At 39.7% G+C, this 17,048-nt stretch overlaps 1 protein-coding gene across 1 annotated transcript in view; it reads left to right on the forward strand.

The window, feature by feature from the left end:
• DUSP11 (dual specificity phosphatase 11) overlaps positions 1 to 17,048 on the forward strand; it is a 35,375-nt gene that overhangs the window by 16,733 nt on the left and 1,594 nt on the right. The window contains exons 6-11 of the mRNA XM_070946295.1: positions 1,081 to 1,141; positions 1,230 to 1,276; positions 7,928 to 8,003; positions 8,406 to 8,507; positions 9,043 to 9,894; positions 16,928 to 17,023. Of these exons, the coding sequence (XP_070802396.1) occupies positions 1,081 to 1,141; positions 1,230 to 1,276; positions 7,928 to 8,003; positions 8,406 to 8,507; positions 9,043 to 9,894; positions 16,928 to 17,023 (1,234 nt within the window). The remainder of the gene's footprint in view (positions 1 to 1,080; positions 1,142 to 1,229; positions 1,277 to 7,927; positions 8,004 to 8,405; positions 8,508 to 9,042; positions 9,895 to 16,927; positions 17,024 to 17,048) is intronic.

Raw genomic sequence — 17,048 nt, forward strand, 5'->3', positions numbered from 1 at the left:
CTATCATATAGGAATAATTACCTATATATATACATATATATATATACATACATACATACATATATATATATATACATAAACATATTATTCTAAATCAGAAACATCAAAAATAGCCTTCTACATTCTACACAGAAGATGGAATGGGATGTCTTACACCTACACTTGGTTATGAAACAGTGCTACTTTCTACATAATATACAGGTAGTCCTCAAATTATGACCTGATAATTACAGTTGTAAATCATAAAGTGAGTCATCACATGACCAACCTGATTTTATGGCTTTTTTGGGGGGGGCAGTAGTCTTTAAGCAAACATGGCAACTTAAAGCTAACATTGTGGACATTAAGCAAACCCATTGTACTCTATGGGCCAGTTTTTACCAGTAACCAGGAGTAACAATCAGTTTCTGGCAAAACTGTCAAATGGCCATAAATGCGGGCGAGTTGCCAAATGCCCAAAATGTGATCACATGATTGCAAGTTGTAAGTAGCTTTTGGGGGATCCATTGTAACTTTGAATAGTCATTAAGTCAAGGGTTACCCAAACTGCATGCAGATCAACAAAGCTTTCACCTCTGGTGTCAACTTTAATACCATAAAACTCCCTCTCATAATCTAAGAAATGTTTAGCTCTATCAGTTTTGCCTCTTTTTTTTTTAAATTTATATGCCGCCTTTCTCCGGAGACTCAGGGCGGCTTACAATGCATTAAGCAATAGTCTTCATACTATTGTATATTTTATTCAAAGTCAGCTTATTGCCCCCACAAACCGAGTCCTCATTTTACCTACCTTAGAAAGGATGGAAGGCTGAGTCAACCTTGAGCCTGGTGAGAATTGAACTCACAGTAATTGCAGGCAGCTGGCAGCTCTTCTTGATCACACTTAGTAGGAACCTTGCACGTGCAGCAGAGGTCATACAATCTGCTCCTGAATTCCCATTTTTTCCAGTTCTGAATCAAAGTTTCAGAGAAATGTAATTGCACAAATCCACTAAAGAGCAATATTCTATTATTTTAAAGCCTTCTTTGTATCATGCATTAACATTGCATTGTTTAATTTTCATTTTGCTTTTCCAATAGAGAAACTAATTGGAGTACACTGTACTAATGGAATCAATAGAACAGGTTACCTTATATGCAGGTAAGTGTCAAAGCAAACATTAAATAATTACGGTACTTTCACTCCAATGAAAGTTGGGTAATCCATAATTGTATTTATGTTCCTTTAGATATCTTATTGATGTTGAAGGTTGGGATCCAGAAACAGCAATCCAAGGTATTTGCATGCCTTTTTTAACAAAATCCCAGGTTATGCAATACTGTTTGGTTGAATGAGCTGTTGTAACTGAGATCCAAAAGATCACTTCCCAAAGTATCACATGTGAACTGAAGAGTTTTCTCCCCTGCTTTCGCTTTCAAGTTCATCTCACAAAAATGAGCTTCATGGAATTCCAGCAGGAAATTGGAAATGGAAATGCCCTCCCTTCCTATATGTACAAAAGCACTTCGCACATCTATAACAAAAGGAGAAATGTTTCATATAATTTCTTTAGGTAGTCCAGACCTAATATTGCTTGCAACATTTGTGGAAAGTTGCTTTTGTGGCATCGTTTCCCTGCAAAAATGCCCAGCAAATAAGCAATTCCCTTATTATGGGTAGCCCTCGACTTACAACAGTTCATTTAGCAACCATTCAAAGTTACAGTGGCACTGAAGAAAGTGACTTATAATGGTTTGGGCACTTCTCCATTGTAGTGGAGGCAGCATCCAGGAATGGGTTGTCCTCGTCTGTCAGCCAATATGACTGAGTCTGTCAAAGCTGCGAGGACATACCTTCTGCCAACGGTCCCCAGCTTTTGACTCAGTCTTGGTCAATGACAGACATGATTTCTTTAGCTAACCTATTCTTGGATCACTTCTCCTTACAATTGACATTTTTATTCATCTTCTTCAATACACATTGAACTGTCAACTGGCTCCCAGCCATGACTGGTGGAGCCAGGCTTTTCCAACGTGAAGGGCTTTAGCCCGACCCCACTGAAGGCCACCTGGTGGCAAGCCAGACATTGAACATTCCTGGCAGGGCAGCAAGTAGCAGCATTGCTCAACGCCACTGACCCTTGGGCTGCTTTGGACGTCAGCGATCGGCGCTTCTCTCTCCAGTGCACAGCGGGCTTCCCGCTGACAACCAAGTCAGTGCCTGAAGCCTTCTGGATCGTCGGATCGTGAGTTTTGCTGCCCAGCAGCAGTCCAGCAGCCCAGCCTTTGCCTTCAGTCTCACAGGCATCTGAGTCCCAGGCCCGGGTCCTGGGCACACTCCTGAAGGAGCACCAGGCTTTTGCTGCACTTGCGAGCAGCAGGGCCCAATTTGGGTGAGTGCTGAGCCGCGAAATGGCCCAGGATGCCGCGGCTGCTGCCATTACCACAGAGAACGCGCTTGGCAGTAATAATCCAGCTGTCTTGATCCCTGAACGTGTTCAGCAGGACCCTCTAGGCAGAGGCCCGCGGGCAAGAGAGCCATGGCAAAGATATTCCGGCACCGTGGAGCCTCCAAAAAAGCCTCTAAGGCTTCGGAATATGTCAAAATTAGGTCTCCCATGCTGGTCAGTACCTGACCTAGCCGCAATCCTGCAGCTAATGCGGTCAGGCAGCAGAAGGCTATCGATCGGGAGATCGAAAAACCTTAAAGAAGACTGACCGTCAGAAGAAATTGTCTCAAACGGTCCAGGATCAGGCAGCAGATTCGCAGCTGTTGGAGCTGCTAGAGGACTTTGACAGCCACCCTGCCTTGCAATGGTCGCCAGATGGTGCTAGCGTGCAACATTTAGCTGATCTGCCTGGCAATAGACAGCCTTTGCCGAGCTTAGCTCCACAGGGTTCTCACTCAAGTTCTGCCTGGCAACAGCCTGTCAGGCAACAGGCTATTGGCGCCACCTTTACTCCTACAGCTGCAGGATTGCGGCTAGATCAGGTGCCGGCCAGCATGGGAGACCTAATTTTTGAGGGGAATACCTAATTTCAGAAGGGAATAGCAACTGACATACAGCAGAATCAAAGAGCTGCCTCTCTTCACTCTGATTACCCCTTGCCTCATTCCTTCCTCCCAGTGATTCATACCTCAGGGGAGTTTTGCAAGACACAAGATCATTACCCCCCGAGCCCTTCACACCGTTCATCAGTGTCTGAAGATGAGGCAGACCAGGATCTGGACTTAAAGGATGATGAGGGCTTGCAGTCAGATCAGCCTGCATTTGCAGAACTGTTCAGACCAGCCTTATTTAAGTCCTTGCTTTTCAAGGTAAAAAATTCCACCAACATGGCATCCACCCCACCATCCTTGGATCCTGTTCCAGGTCCCTCTGATTCTTCAGGCTCCTCGTTTTCTGAGCCCACTAGTGAGGCAGAAGTGGTACCAACTGCACGCATATTTTTAGATGTTGTGCAAAGGCAGTGGGCTGCACCTGCGGCAGGGCCTAACCCTGGTTCACTGGATAAAAGATTGTACAACATCGGGCCTGAACTCTGAAAGGTGCTTATGGTGCCTAGGGTGGACACCCCAGTGGCTGCATTGACTGCGCAGGCCATGATTCCAGAGGCCCCAGAAGAAGCTCTCTGACCTGAGGACAGGAGGGCAGAGCAATCTTTGAGGAAGATGTACCAGGCGGCTGCCTGGGCCGTGAAGGGCTCCACAGTGGTCTCATTCTTTAATATAAAATCTCTCCTCTGGCTAAAACAGCTGCAGGATCGGGTCCCGATGGGTGATATCAGGAACCATCAGGACTTGAACAAGTTGCAGGCAGCTCTAGAGTTTTCCACAGATGCGACGCTGAATGCCGCGAGGTTTGCGTCAAAGGCCATCGCCTCAAATGTGAATTCCAAGCGGCTCCTGTGGCTCCGCCAATGGCAGGCAGATACCAAACACAAGTGGAGACTGGCCTCCGCACCATTCTCTGGGGAGCAATTATTTGGAGCCTCCCTGGACCCTGTTCTGGTGGAATCACATGATAAACGTAAGATCCTCCCATCTCTCTCCAGCGGACGGAGGCCCAACCATCAACCTACTTCCAACGCCAGTCCTTTAGGGGTTCAGACAGTGGGTTCGGGCCACCACGCTCGCCATTTCCCTTCTACCAGAGGCAGGACCAGCAACAAGAAACGGCGGGTAGTTTTAAATAGTTTCCACCTAGATGGCCCTTTCGAAGGGGAGGAAGCCATTCTTTCAAGTGCCAGAAGTAGCTGCACCACCAACCTTCCCATTGGTGGATGCCTGGCACATTTTGCCAGGAAATGGGAGTACATAACATCTGATGCATGGATCTTGGAGGCTGTCCGCTCGGGCCTCTCCTTAGAGTTCCTCTCCACCCCCCCGAGGTTTTTCATTCGCTGCCCTGTTTCAGGGCTCAAGGCGAAGCGGGTCTTCATGGAAACTGCTATTCAACATCTGCTGGATATCCAAGAGATTCAGCCGGTTCCAGAGGACCAGCAGAGGTTGGGATTTTATTCCATCCTCTTTGTAATTCTGAAAGCCTCAGGATGTGGGGGGGAAGTTTATAGGGCAATTCTAGACCTAAAACTATTAAACCACCTTATCATCTACAAGCGGTTCAAAATGCAGTCTCTTTGGGCCATTTTGGATGGCGTTAGGGAGGGTGACTTCCTTCTAGTTACCTCACCGAAGCTTATCTTCATGTCCCCATTATTATTAGTTCAATTTATATGCCACTTTTCTCCGAAGACTCATTGTACCGGGACATAGGCAATACCTTAGGTTTTCTTATGCAGGATGCATTATCAATATGCAGCATTGCCATTTGGCCTATCGTCAGTGCCCAGGGCGTTCACGAAAGTATTGGCTGCCCTGGCAGCATGCCTCCGGGCTCTCCCCATGCACGTCCAGTCCTATCTGCACGATATCCTGATCCAGTTCGCCTCGGTTCCCCAGGCGTGTGAGGATCTCAGACGCACCATCCAGGTGCTTCAGGATGACGGGTTATCAATAAATACCAACAAGAGCCATTTCACACCAACCTACAGCCTCCATGGTTCACCGTTGCCCTACATGCAACCTCACTAAGGTACTGCAGGCGCTGACCGAGGCCCCATTTGAACCACTGAAAGAGGCCACATTGCGCTTTCTGACCTGCAAGGTGGCCTTCCTGGTGGCCATAACATAGGCCAGGTGGATATCGGAGTAGGCAGCGCTTTCTATCAGACCGGATCTCTGTGTATTCCACCCTAGCTGGGTGGTTTTACATTTGGACCCTTCTTTCATTCTGAAAGTAAATACGTGATTCCACAGGGCCCAAGAACTTATCATACATTATTTCTGCCCCAATCCAGTGCATTCACTGGAAAGGAAGTGGCACACGCTAGACGTGAGCCAGACACTCCAGATTTTTTTTAAATGAACTTCCTCCTTTTGGAAGACGGAGTCGCTTTTTATATCCTTTCAGCCCGCCACCTTAGGCTCTAGGGTTACTCCATCAACCATGGGATGCTGGATTAGGGCGTGTATTGCCAAATCATACAAGATACAGGCCATTCCATTACCCAAGAGTATAACAGCACACACCACACGGAGTGCAGCCACAAGTGCGGCATGGGCAACACAGGCCTCTCTGGAAGAGTTTTGCCATGCGACAACTTGGTCCTCACTGTCCCCTTTTATCAAGCACTACAAACTGGACAGCTATGCCTCGGCTGAGGCAGCCTTTGGTAGGCAGGTCCTACAGAGAGTGCATGTGGATGTGGGGACCTCTGACCAGGCTGCAGCCCACCCATAAGAACACGACGGCTTTGGTATGTCCAATTCCTGGATGCTGCCTCCACTACAATGGAGAAGGAGCGTTGGTCCTACTTGATATGATCCTTCTCGTTGAGTTGAGGCAGCATCCTGCCCCACCCTAGAGTAGGGCTGGCCCTCGGTCCACATTGGATCACATCAGAGCTGACCACGTCAAGTCTGTCCCTTCATCTTCGCCAAAAGCTGGGGACCATTGGCAGAAGGCGTGTCTTCGCAGCTTTGATAGACTCCGTTCTATTGGCTGACTGACAAGGACAAACCATTCCTGGATGCTGCCTCCACTCAACGAGAAGGATCATATCAGGTAAGACCAGTGCTCCTTCTGACCGCTGCAGCATCTCCATGATCGCATGGTCAAAATTTGGCAATTAACTCATATTTATGACAGTTGCTGGGGTCATGTGACCACCTTTTGCAAGCTTTCTGACGAGCAAAGTCAATGGGGAAGCCAGATTCGCTTAACCACTGTGTTACTAATTTAAATGCAGTAGTTCAAACAGTTAACAACTGTGGTAAGAAAGGTCATAAAATGGGGCAAAATTCAATAAGTGTCTCACTTAGCAAGAAAAATTTTGTGCTCAATTGTGTTCGTAAGTCAAGGACTACCTATACCAGTGATGGCTAACCTTTTTGCCATCACGTGCCGGGGGGTTCACGCACGCGTGCCCACACCTATTTTCTATGCACCATGTGCACGCCGCCTCCCTGCTCCTGGCACACAATGGCCTGGTGGGCCCGTTTTTCTTTCTCACCTGGCTCCAGAGCCTTTCTAGGAGCCTGGGGAGGGCAAAAATGGCCAGCCCCTCTCCCCCCCCCCCCGGAAGCCAGAAACTGCCCGTTTGCCAACTTCCAGTGGGACTGTTTCTGGCCTCTGAGGGGGTGGGGAAGGCCGTTTTCGCCCTCCCCAGACTCCTAGAGAGGCTCTGGAGGTTGGGGACAGCAAAAAACAGGCCTTCCCCACCACCACCCCTACTTCTGGTGGGCCCAGAAGGCCCGAAAATCAGCTGGCAGAGCTGAGCTGGCATGCCCACTGATAACGGCTACGTGTGCCACAGGTTTGCCATCACAGACCTATACATTAGTCTCTATATTTATTATGTATTGATTGACATATCAAAATCATGGTGCTGTGGCTGACATACAAGAAATATTCCTAGCAATGGATAAATTTTGTGATTGAAAACGAAGTGTAACATAGGACTCCAGTGAGAGGCATTGGTCAGTTTTGGATTCAATAGCAAACATAGTTTATTTTAATAAGCAGAGATTTGTAGGAAGATTTCTTTTTCTTTATCTCTTGGTGGTTCAAAGAGGAAATCCAAAAGCTGCTGTAACTTGGTTCTAGCTTTTTTTTTTTTTTACTTAATTAAGAACAAGAAATAGTTCCTATATAAGGCTATGAAGAGGAATCTAGTCAATTCAAAGCAAAAGTAAAAAAACATTTCAGAATATTGTTGATTTTATAGTCTATTTTTGGACTACAGTAATTTGATTTGCCACTGGGAAGCAGAATGATGCACTTGAAAAAATGCTTATCATGATCAAATAGGGCCGCACTTTTGTTTTTATGAGTGCAAAGAAACTGAAGTTCATATAGGCATTTTTTTGTAATAATCAAGAATTCCCATGGCATTTCATACAAAATTGTACACACACACACACACACACACACACACACACACACATACAAAATTCCAAGTCACTGCAGTTACTATGACAACTTTGTTCAGTATTCTTCTATCTGATACCATTTCCACTTAACTGGGGCAAATTCTATGAAGTTTCAATTTACTGTTAAATAAGAACTTTGGTTATGTTTAGTGACAATCAATATTAAGTACAATCTTTGTTTGTGCTTAAGTAGAAAAAATATTTTTTGGGAGGAGGAGGTGCACCGAGTCTTGCTCCACATTTGCTAACCAGCTGACAGGAACATTTATATGAGAAGCATCCTTTTGCTGTTGTGGTTTTGAAAAAGCAATTTCTATATCAGCGTATTATCAAAATTCCAAAAAACCAGAAGTCAGATTCTAGAATTATGTGCTATTATTGAATATTTCCTCAATAACTTGTCCATTTTTCACCAAGAGCCCTGTTTAACTCGTGTTCTTGCCATCTGTTTAGCTTTTGGAGAAGCACGTGGTCACCATATGGATGGTCCTATATATCTGACAGATCTTAAAACTCAGCCAATGAGAAGGTGAGTCTAGTCCTATTCTTGTAGAATATGTTCCTTTTCTGTTCTGACACATTTTAAATAAGCTTCAGTGTTTGTTTTTTTCTGAAGTTGATCACAAAAGTAGAATAATCATTGCCTTTTTAAATAGACTTTAAATAGACCCCAAATTGAGAAAGTGGGAAACAAATGGTGAATCCTAAAAGATTTAGGTAGTTGATAAGCTTATAGAAAATACCTACAAGAGTACAGTCATTTCAGGGAGAGACTATAGAAAAGTATCCTATAATCAATAGAATTATGCTATACATCCTGATGAGAACTTCTCCCTTCTTTCACTAGATTTAGTGTAATCACACTATTTTTGTCTTTTTCCATTATAACCTCAGCAGAAAATGTGTTATATTCTCTTTTGAAATTCCTTAGCAACCTGGGGATGAATATGTGGGATGCTGATGGAGATATTGTGCCACCGCCAGATGATATAGACGAACGTATGGATCGATTTCCAAATGAAGAATATTCTAGGTAACTGCCAAAAATGTATTTGTCTTCATGTGGTAGGAGAATTGTATAAATCTAACTTGTATAATTCCACATACTTTATTCAACCCTGAGGGAATAATTATTTTTGAACATGTTAAAAATATTAACATACTCATTGTCAAGCTTTATTTCGTATTTTTACATTGCTATTAGTAGTGCAGAAGACTGTAAGCAGGGATATGGGTCAAGAGTAAGAAACTTAATTCCTCCATTTTTTTTATAGTTTCCTTTTGGTTAGCTGGAATCCTTACTGACACTCACCAGCCTTCTCACTGTCCCAACCTCAGCAGGAAGGCAAGGTTTACATAACCAAGTTCAAAGTACTTTGCAGGAGAGTGAAAATTAGACCCTATGCATAAGTGTATTTACACATATCATATAGGTCAGAGAAGATGTTCATTAAAGGCAAACTAAATTCTAAACAATTTTGACAAATTTACATTTGTCCTTCTAGAATTTGTTTTTGTTAGTGTATATTATCACCTGATTTTAAGAAATATTTTTTTTTTCCTGGCAGGCCTGGTAAAAGACTAAGGGTTTATGATGATGGCCCCAATGACTTACCGGAACAGATCCGATTGAGAGAGTTTGATTTTATTAATAAGGGTCCTGGGAAACGTCGAAAACCATATCATGATCACCAGTTTCATGATGACATGCAGCCACCACTGCCACAAATAAGACGAAGGCATTTCGCTGACCATCAGTTTCATGATGACTGCCAAGAAGAAATGAAGATTAAAGATTTAAAGTTTAGTACAAGAGAACCAGGGCACAGATTTCAACCTTTTGAAGACCATCAGCTTGATGATGACTTTCGAGGAAATGTATCAGGGAGAGACATTAATATGAACCGTAAACAAAGGCATAGACGTTTTGCTGACACTCCTTCTTATAAGCATAGACCGACAGATAGCCAGCTCAATAGAGGCCGAGAAGGAAGACGAAGACCAGTTTACAATCGACAGTCTAGAGATAATTTTCAGTCACTCCTGCAGGACAAAAATCAGTCATTCCTGAACAAGAGACCTGTGGAAAAACTAAGACTGTTTCAGAATTGTCCTGTTCGTGATGATGTCCACTCACCAGTGGGAGATTTTGAGTATGTGACTAGGGGATGTGGACAAAGAATGGTACCTTTCCTTGACCAGCAGCATCACAGTGAATTACAAAGAAAATTGTCATTAGAAGATTTTGATGATGAAGATTACGATAGAAGTAGACCATTCCTTGATAATCAGTCATACTGTGATTTTAGTGAGAAGTCTCAGCTGAAAGATTTCCAAAACAGGGGACCTGAACAAAGGCTGAATTCTTTTAATGATCATTCAACTCACATTAACGAGCCACATGGGGAATATTCTGAAAGGTGAGAAGAATTATTGATTAGCTTCAATATTATTTGTTCATTTTTGTTCATAATTATAGTGGAACTTGCAGGTAAAGATCATATAAATCAATAAAACAGGCATTGCTTTTTAATGTGTTACTAATAGTTTGAATTATGTGTTATACAGAACCATTTGCAGATTTTTTTATGCATTTCTGTAAATTCATTCATACTAGCCAGTTTACATTTTTGATATATGATTATATTAATGGAACTGGCAACCATCAATTGCCAAGTGTTTGAATTTGATCATTTGACCATAGGGATACTGCAATGGTTGTAAGTGTGGAAAATGGTCATGTCATTTTTTTCTGTGCGATTGGAGCTTTGAACAGTCACTAAATGAACTATTGTAAGTCAAGGACTACCTGTAAACTGTAGCTCAGGGGTGTCAAACTCACGTCATGGCGGCGTCTTTTTTTCCCTTTCACTAAACTAGGCATGGGCGTGGCCAGTGTGTGATGTATCCGGCCCGTGGCCCACAACTTTGACATCCCTTCTGTAGATGCTTTCAACTTAGAATGGAAGTCTAAATATATATACTGTGAATTTTAAATTAAATGAATGAAAGGAAAAGTATAGGTTTGGTATCGGTGAGAACAGGTCTGCATTATTCTGTTAGTAGACTTGAATGAATGGGAATATGACAACAGAATATAGAAACAGTGATCGGCCTTTTTGGACATCCACAAATTAATGAAAATGGTGGCTTAGTATCTGTTTTGTTAAATATCTCTTTGCTTAATACTTAAGCATAAACCTGTTCATACATACAAATAAAAAAGGAATGAATATAATTGAAATAGCTGCTTGCTTTGATTATGTTGAAAGTTTAACAATAAAGGAGAGGTATTTCTAAATGCAGGAGAAACCATTAGATGGTAGGGTGAAGAATGACTTCTGGAGGAAGTGGATATGAAAGACAAGGAAAAAATGAAAAACTAGAATGGAGTAGAACAACTACAGAAAGAGAACAGGGACTTCCAGCTGATGTCGCAGCAATATTGGACGTGAGAAACAAGTCTCCGCACTCCCATGCCAAGTTCTTCCTGTTGGAGGGCTCTGAAAGGAGCTAAAGCCACCCTGTAGGGGTGGTGAAGAAAAGAGGGGCACCCTGTAGTTCTGGGAGAGCAGCAATTCTCCTGCTGGACTCAGGGCTTCTTCCCTCTCCCTTGGGAAGAGGCAGCCATCATGGCTGCCACAAGCTGGGATAGCCAAGGCAACAAAGAAACATGTAGGAGCGGTCAGATGAATAGTGATTAGAGCTGGGTGATATAGACTGGAAACTGGAACTATTTTTATTGGGAATACTCTCCAGAAACTATACCAAAGAAATACAATATTTAATTTTACATATTATAACAGCAGCCAGAATAACATACGCACAGAATTGGAAAAGCAACATTATACCAAAAGAGGAAGAGGTGATAAGGAAAGTCGGATTGTGCAGAGATGGACAAATTGACGAAAGAGATTAAAAAAAAGATGAAACGGAATATTATTTAATATGGAATAATATTGAATAAATGGCTAGAAGTTAGGAATAGTAAATAAGAAGGATTACTAATATGCCACTAAACAATGTATGTAAAGTAATATATAGATACAACAATATGTATAATAGATAAAGAAATATATACATAAATAAGGAACAAGGGAACCACAAATATAAATATATGTAAAGACGAGGGGTTGAGAACCTGAATTTTAGAAGAACACCAATATGAAACTGTTGTAAAATGGAAATTTATGTTTTGTGTTTGTTTCTGTTCTTGTTTATAAAGGAAAAAATAATAAAAAATATATTTTTTAAAAAATATTTTTTAAAAATATATACTATTTAAATATACTATTTTTTTAAAGCGGCAAATTACCATAGGGAGAAAAATTCTAGTCCCGAAAGAAAGGAACTAAGGGGAAGAAAAGCTAAAGACCTTTAAAACATAGAAAATTGGATTCTTAAACTGGGTAGGCGTTGTTTTGGAAAAGCATTATAAAATGCTGGAACTATCTACTGGAATTTACTTGAATAACCTATTTTGCTTCCATAAATTGAACTAAATATGGATTAATCAATTTATCAGAACTGAAACAACACTAAAACCTAAACTGAGGCCGCCATCTACTGGTGAATGGAAAATATACTATACCCCTACAAGACTAGGAAAATTCTTAAAAGAAAGAAACAGCATTCATCTGGAGGACTGTGGTGATACTGTTCTATAACTATCCACTTTATGATTACTGGAGACTATTGTAAGAATAAGGAAGACTCTTAAGTAAAGTAAAGTGACTCTTGATTTGTGGAGGCTGCCTGGACTACTTAAATGGAACTGATTAATAATCCTGAGATATAAAGAACTATGATTATTGAACCTTTCTGAGGAGTAACATTGGATTTGAAAATGCTGCTTTTGGACTTGTAAGAGCAGAACTTATTAAAATAAGACAAGATGCTTCATCAGGAGGAAATGAATGTTATTTCAAGAGAAACGGTGTTGATGTTTCAAATCATTAGGGGTACTATGACAAAAAATCACTGAGAGATAAAGAACCTAATGCAAGACATAAATGGGAAAATAGAAAACATGCTACAACTGATAATGAATGAAGATCAAAGAGCCCAGGAAAGAGATGAGACAGTAGAAAAAATGGAGGAAAAGAAAGAACAGACAAAACAGAAAACAAAGCAAGAGGATGAGAAGGCGATAAAGATAATAATGATTCATGAAAAAACCAAGAGAAAAGTACTTTAAGACTCTTAAAAATGGAATTGGATAATCTGGAAGAAAGGGAGATAAGAGTTTGGGTGGACACCTGGGAGACCCGGCACCTTAGGAGGATAGAGATGGGAGAAATATTCAGATTGAATGATGAAGACACAGATGCTGATAGAGACAAAGATCCAAGAGAGGCGTATGGGAGGCAAGCCAAAAAAAATGAATAAGAATTGAAGTATTAAAACGGACAAGAGATGGTGGATAGAAAGGAATTATCATCACTTTCTTTTTTGTTAATATAATGATGGCCTGATTAAAAACTAGAATAGGGGTAGAAATAAGAACACATACTTATATAAGGCAAGAGTTAAATGGAAAGATTGGAGGTTGAAATATATTATTAGATATGTTTAAATAATAAGATGACTGGTACTTGAATGGCGTATTGTGACTTTGAACAACCAAATAATGAAGGACTACGTCTTATATAAACAAGTGTATTAACGCTAGGATTAGTAATGGTGGCTTGATTAGAAATAATCTAATTCTGCCTTAAAATAGAGGTAGAAATAAGAAATAGGGATTATTAGCAGATATATTTATATAATAGAATATAAGTAATAATTAGATGGAAATATTAGAGGTTGAAAGATGATATTACTATGTATGCTTAATAATATCATTGGCATTAAAATGGAGCATTGAAATATTGAACAACTACTCTAAAAACAATCATGTATATCAATACTAGGATTACATAAACTTGATTAATTCAACAACTATTATTACTACTACTATTGCTGTTTGTATCAAAATGAATTATACCCAGAGGCCACACAGTTCATGTATTGATATTGATGTATATTTTTTAAAAATCCAATAAAACTTAAAAAAACATGAATCTTGTATTTTAAAATAAATTATACGTGAAAGGGTTATTGCTACAAAATGATTAAAATGTTTAGTGTACATGTAGAGAAAAAGATTGTCATAAAGAATGTAGTTAAATGCAAATAATAATTGTTTTGAAAGAGAGTGAAGAATCTTGCACACCAGAGTAGAATTAAAAATAAAAGTCATGGAATTCTTGGGAGTGAAACTGAAACAAGACTCTTGCAAGGAATACTGTATTTTAGAGTTTTGTATACTAATGACACATCCAAAATGAAATTGAAACATTTGGTGTAAATGTCAATATTCAAGAAAGGAGAATGAAAGGAAAAAATGTTGTGAGATTGTTGGAAACCCAGTATAGATGGTAGCAAAAGAACAGGAGTCTAGCACCTTTTCTGATTAACAAATTTTCTTGGAAGCATTGTATGAGCTGCAGTTCACTTCATCAGATGTATGGAGTGACTACACTGATGTCGGATTTAAATTGAGGTGAGTTGGAGAGGAAGGGAAGGGAAGATTGGTGGTTTTGCAAATATAAGCTACACATGAGTCAGATTACAAGTAACCTATCAATTAATAATTGTAATGTGTTAAAAACCCATTGTTGAGAACTTCTGAGCCCAGAATCATTGGATGTGAGTTCAACAAGTTCTCACTTTGTGGTGCTGTTTTAATTCTCTTTTTTTTCTTAGTCTGCTGAGGAAGGTCCTGGGAAGTTAAAAAGTTAAAAGTTAAAAAATTACTTTAGCTTTGTTTTGAGTTTTGATATCAAATTAATTATTTTGTGCAAAGATTGTCCAAATAGAATCCAGAGGAGCATTTCCGGAAGATGATGGCACACAGTATGGATAGAATAGATACAAATGGCATAACTGAAGAAATGTTTAAATATGAATGTGCTTTGCTTACAAAACCAACTGTGCCTGGGAATTGGTTTCATTCTAGTATCCTGCCAGAGGTTTGAATCCTGCTGTCCTTTAAATGAGCCCTAAAGTCTTGGCTCTTTTCCCAGACTTTGGGCAAAGGTGGGATGTGGCTTCCCTATGTGAAGAGTTTTGTATCTGTTCTATGTTCATCTTCCTTTTTTGTTGTCTGGTGTTATTCTCTTTCTTTGTGCACCAGAATCACTGGAGTGCAAGTTACAAAATCTAAATTATTTATAAACAAATAACGAAATAAAATGTAAGAATAAATTGAATACTTCAGCATCAAGCAGAGAATAAAAAGGGATGTGTTATGTCTCTTTGGTTGTGTCACATATTCATGGATTTATAAGGAATGCTTGCGATGATGCAGAGATGTACTAATTGGGGACATGAATTACGGGAAATTTTATATGCAGAAAATGCCTTGTTAAGATCCTGTATAATTTAGCTAATGATAGGTAAATAGTATGATACAACAAGAAGTTTCTAAAAATGAAGGTATTAAATATCAAGTAAGTTTTGGAATGAATGACTGCAAACTATACCTAAATTTGGAAAAAAATGCAGGTAGATGAATTTGTAACCTTTGCTAGAATGTTTTGTAAAGATAGGGAAATTGAGAAATTTTAAGACATGCAATTACTAGTAGAAAGGTGATAGGCACTGTGTGATCTGTTATGAAAATATTTACTGAAAACTGTCTATAACAGAAGAAATGTAAAGGTTGAATGGAAGAGGAATAGGTACTGAAGTTACATGGTTACATGTAACAGGAATGAATGGATACTGAATGAATGTGGATTGACTATTAAATTGAATTACCAGTATGAAAGAAACATATTGAGGAAGTTTGATCACATAGAAGGAATGATTTGTGAGCAAAATATATGAAAGAAGAATGTATCAGTCACGGAATAAATTGTGTTGGATGAAATTAATTAGATTTTTTTTTAAAAGGGAAGTTTATTAATTTGATTTTTCTCCTGGGTTAGTACTTTATAAGTAATTAGGCTACATACATACATACATACATACATACATACATACATACATACATACTCCTTCCTCATCCTATTTTCCCCACAACAATCCTATAAAGTGGTTGGACTGAAAGACTGACTGGCCCAAAGTCAGACACACAACTTTCATGCTTAAATTGGGACTATTGTTTCTCATTGCTTCTAGCCAGTGCCTTAACCACTAGACCAAACTGCCTTTCTAGATAAAAGTTTAAAGAATAAATGACAATGTATAAAGCTGTATATAAATATTATGGAAGCAAACAGGTCTAGAGAGCTAAGATGGTATCGGCATAAATTTGAGGTAATAACTTTCTTTTTCATTACTTACCTCATTTCTTTACCTTGTATTTTCTTACTTCCAAACCACACTTTGCAAAATGTTGGTTAACATGAAAGGGCATGTACATACTGTAACATGTTTACATGTTGTGGAACATAGAAGAACATGATTGATGAAATGAGACAGTCATAATGAAAAATGCAAATTTTGTTGAAAATTTTGTTGAAAAGCCTACTAATCTTTGAAATTCCATCACCCCCATATTACACAAGGTTTATTTTACATTACACTGTTAGGTATGTAAGTTTGGATCCAGAATTATGTGAAAAAGAATTTTATGGCTAAGATTAAGAGAGAAAGGGTGGAGTGATACTTTTATTTGATTCTTCATCTTATTTGAACCCCAGTATGAGTTCTGTAGAACTCACCACAATAGAATATAAAGTGACACTGGAGCTAGAGAAGGCAGAGAAATTGTGAAAAACCCATCTAGTAAGTGTTGGATCCTGGGTTGTATTATCAATGAACCAATTCTTTTAATTGCATAATGCCAATTAACTATACAAGTAGTCCTCAACTTGCAATGGTTTGTTAAGTGACTGTTTGCAGTTACAACGGGGCTGGAAAAAGTGATTGATGATTGTTTTTCGTACTTAGAATTGTTTCGGGATCCTGGTTACCAAAATTCAGATGCTTGACAACTGACTCATATTTATGATGGTTGCAGTGTCCTGAAGTCATGTGATCATCGTATATGTTCTTCCGACATACAAAATCAATGGGGAAGCCAGGTTCATTAACTGCAGTGATTCACTTAACAGCTGTGGTAAAAAAGGTCATATAATGGGGCAAAACTGTCTCACTTAGCAACAGAAATTTTGGACTCATTTGTGGTCGTAAATTGAGGATTACCTGTATAGTATCACACCTGTTTTTTCTTCATTACATAATTGACTTTTTGGGTCCTTGGTTTTGTCTTAGCTTGGTGGTTTACTTGCAGAACTGTCATTACCCAAGTAAGTAACATCATCAAAACTAGTGAATGTGGGATATGCTCTCTTTTTATAGAGTAGCTTCTCAGCCGCTGTGATGGAGATGTGATTGGTTTTTCCTTGGTAGTTTATTGATTATTGAGTATTCTGCTGAAAAGGTTTATTCTTTTCCTTTCAGAAACTATCGTTTTCCTTCTCATGAGTACTACGCAGAATCTCCCTTACTTCAGAGAGATTATGGCTCTGATAAAGATAATTATAGTGGAACTTGCAGGTAAAATTGTGATTGTCACAGGAGT

This window comes from Pituophis catenifer, unplaced genomic scaffold (genome assembly GCF_029215685.1).
Source record: "Pituophis catenifer annectens isolate HBS135680 unplaced genomic scaffold, rPitCat1.0.hap2 SCAF_6, whole genome shotgun sequence".
In the NCBI taxonomy this organism is placed as follows: domain Eukaryota; kingdom Metazoa; phylum Chordata; class Lepidosauria; order Squamata; family Colubridae; genus Pituophis; species Pituophis catenifer.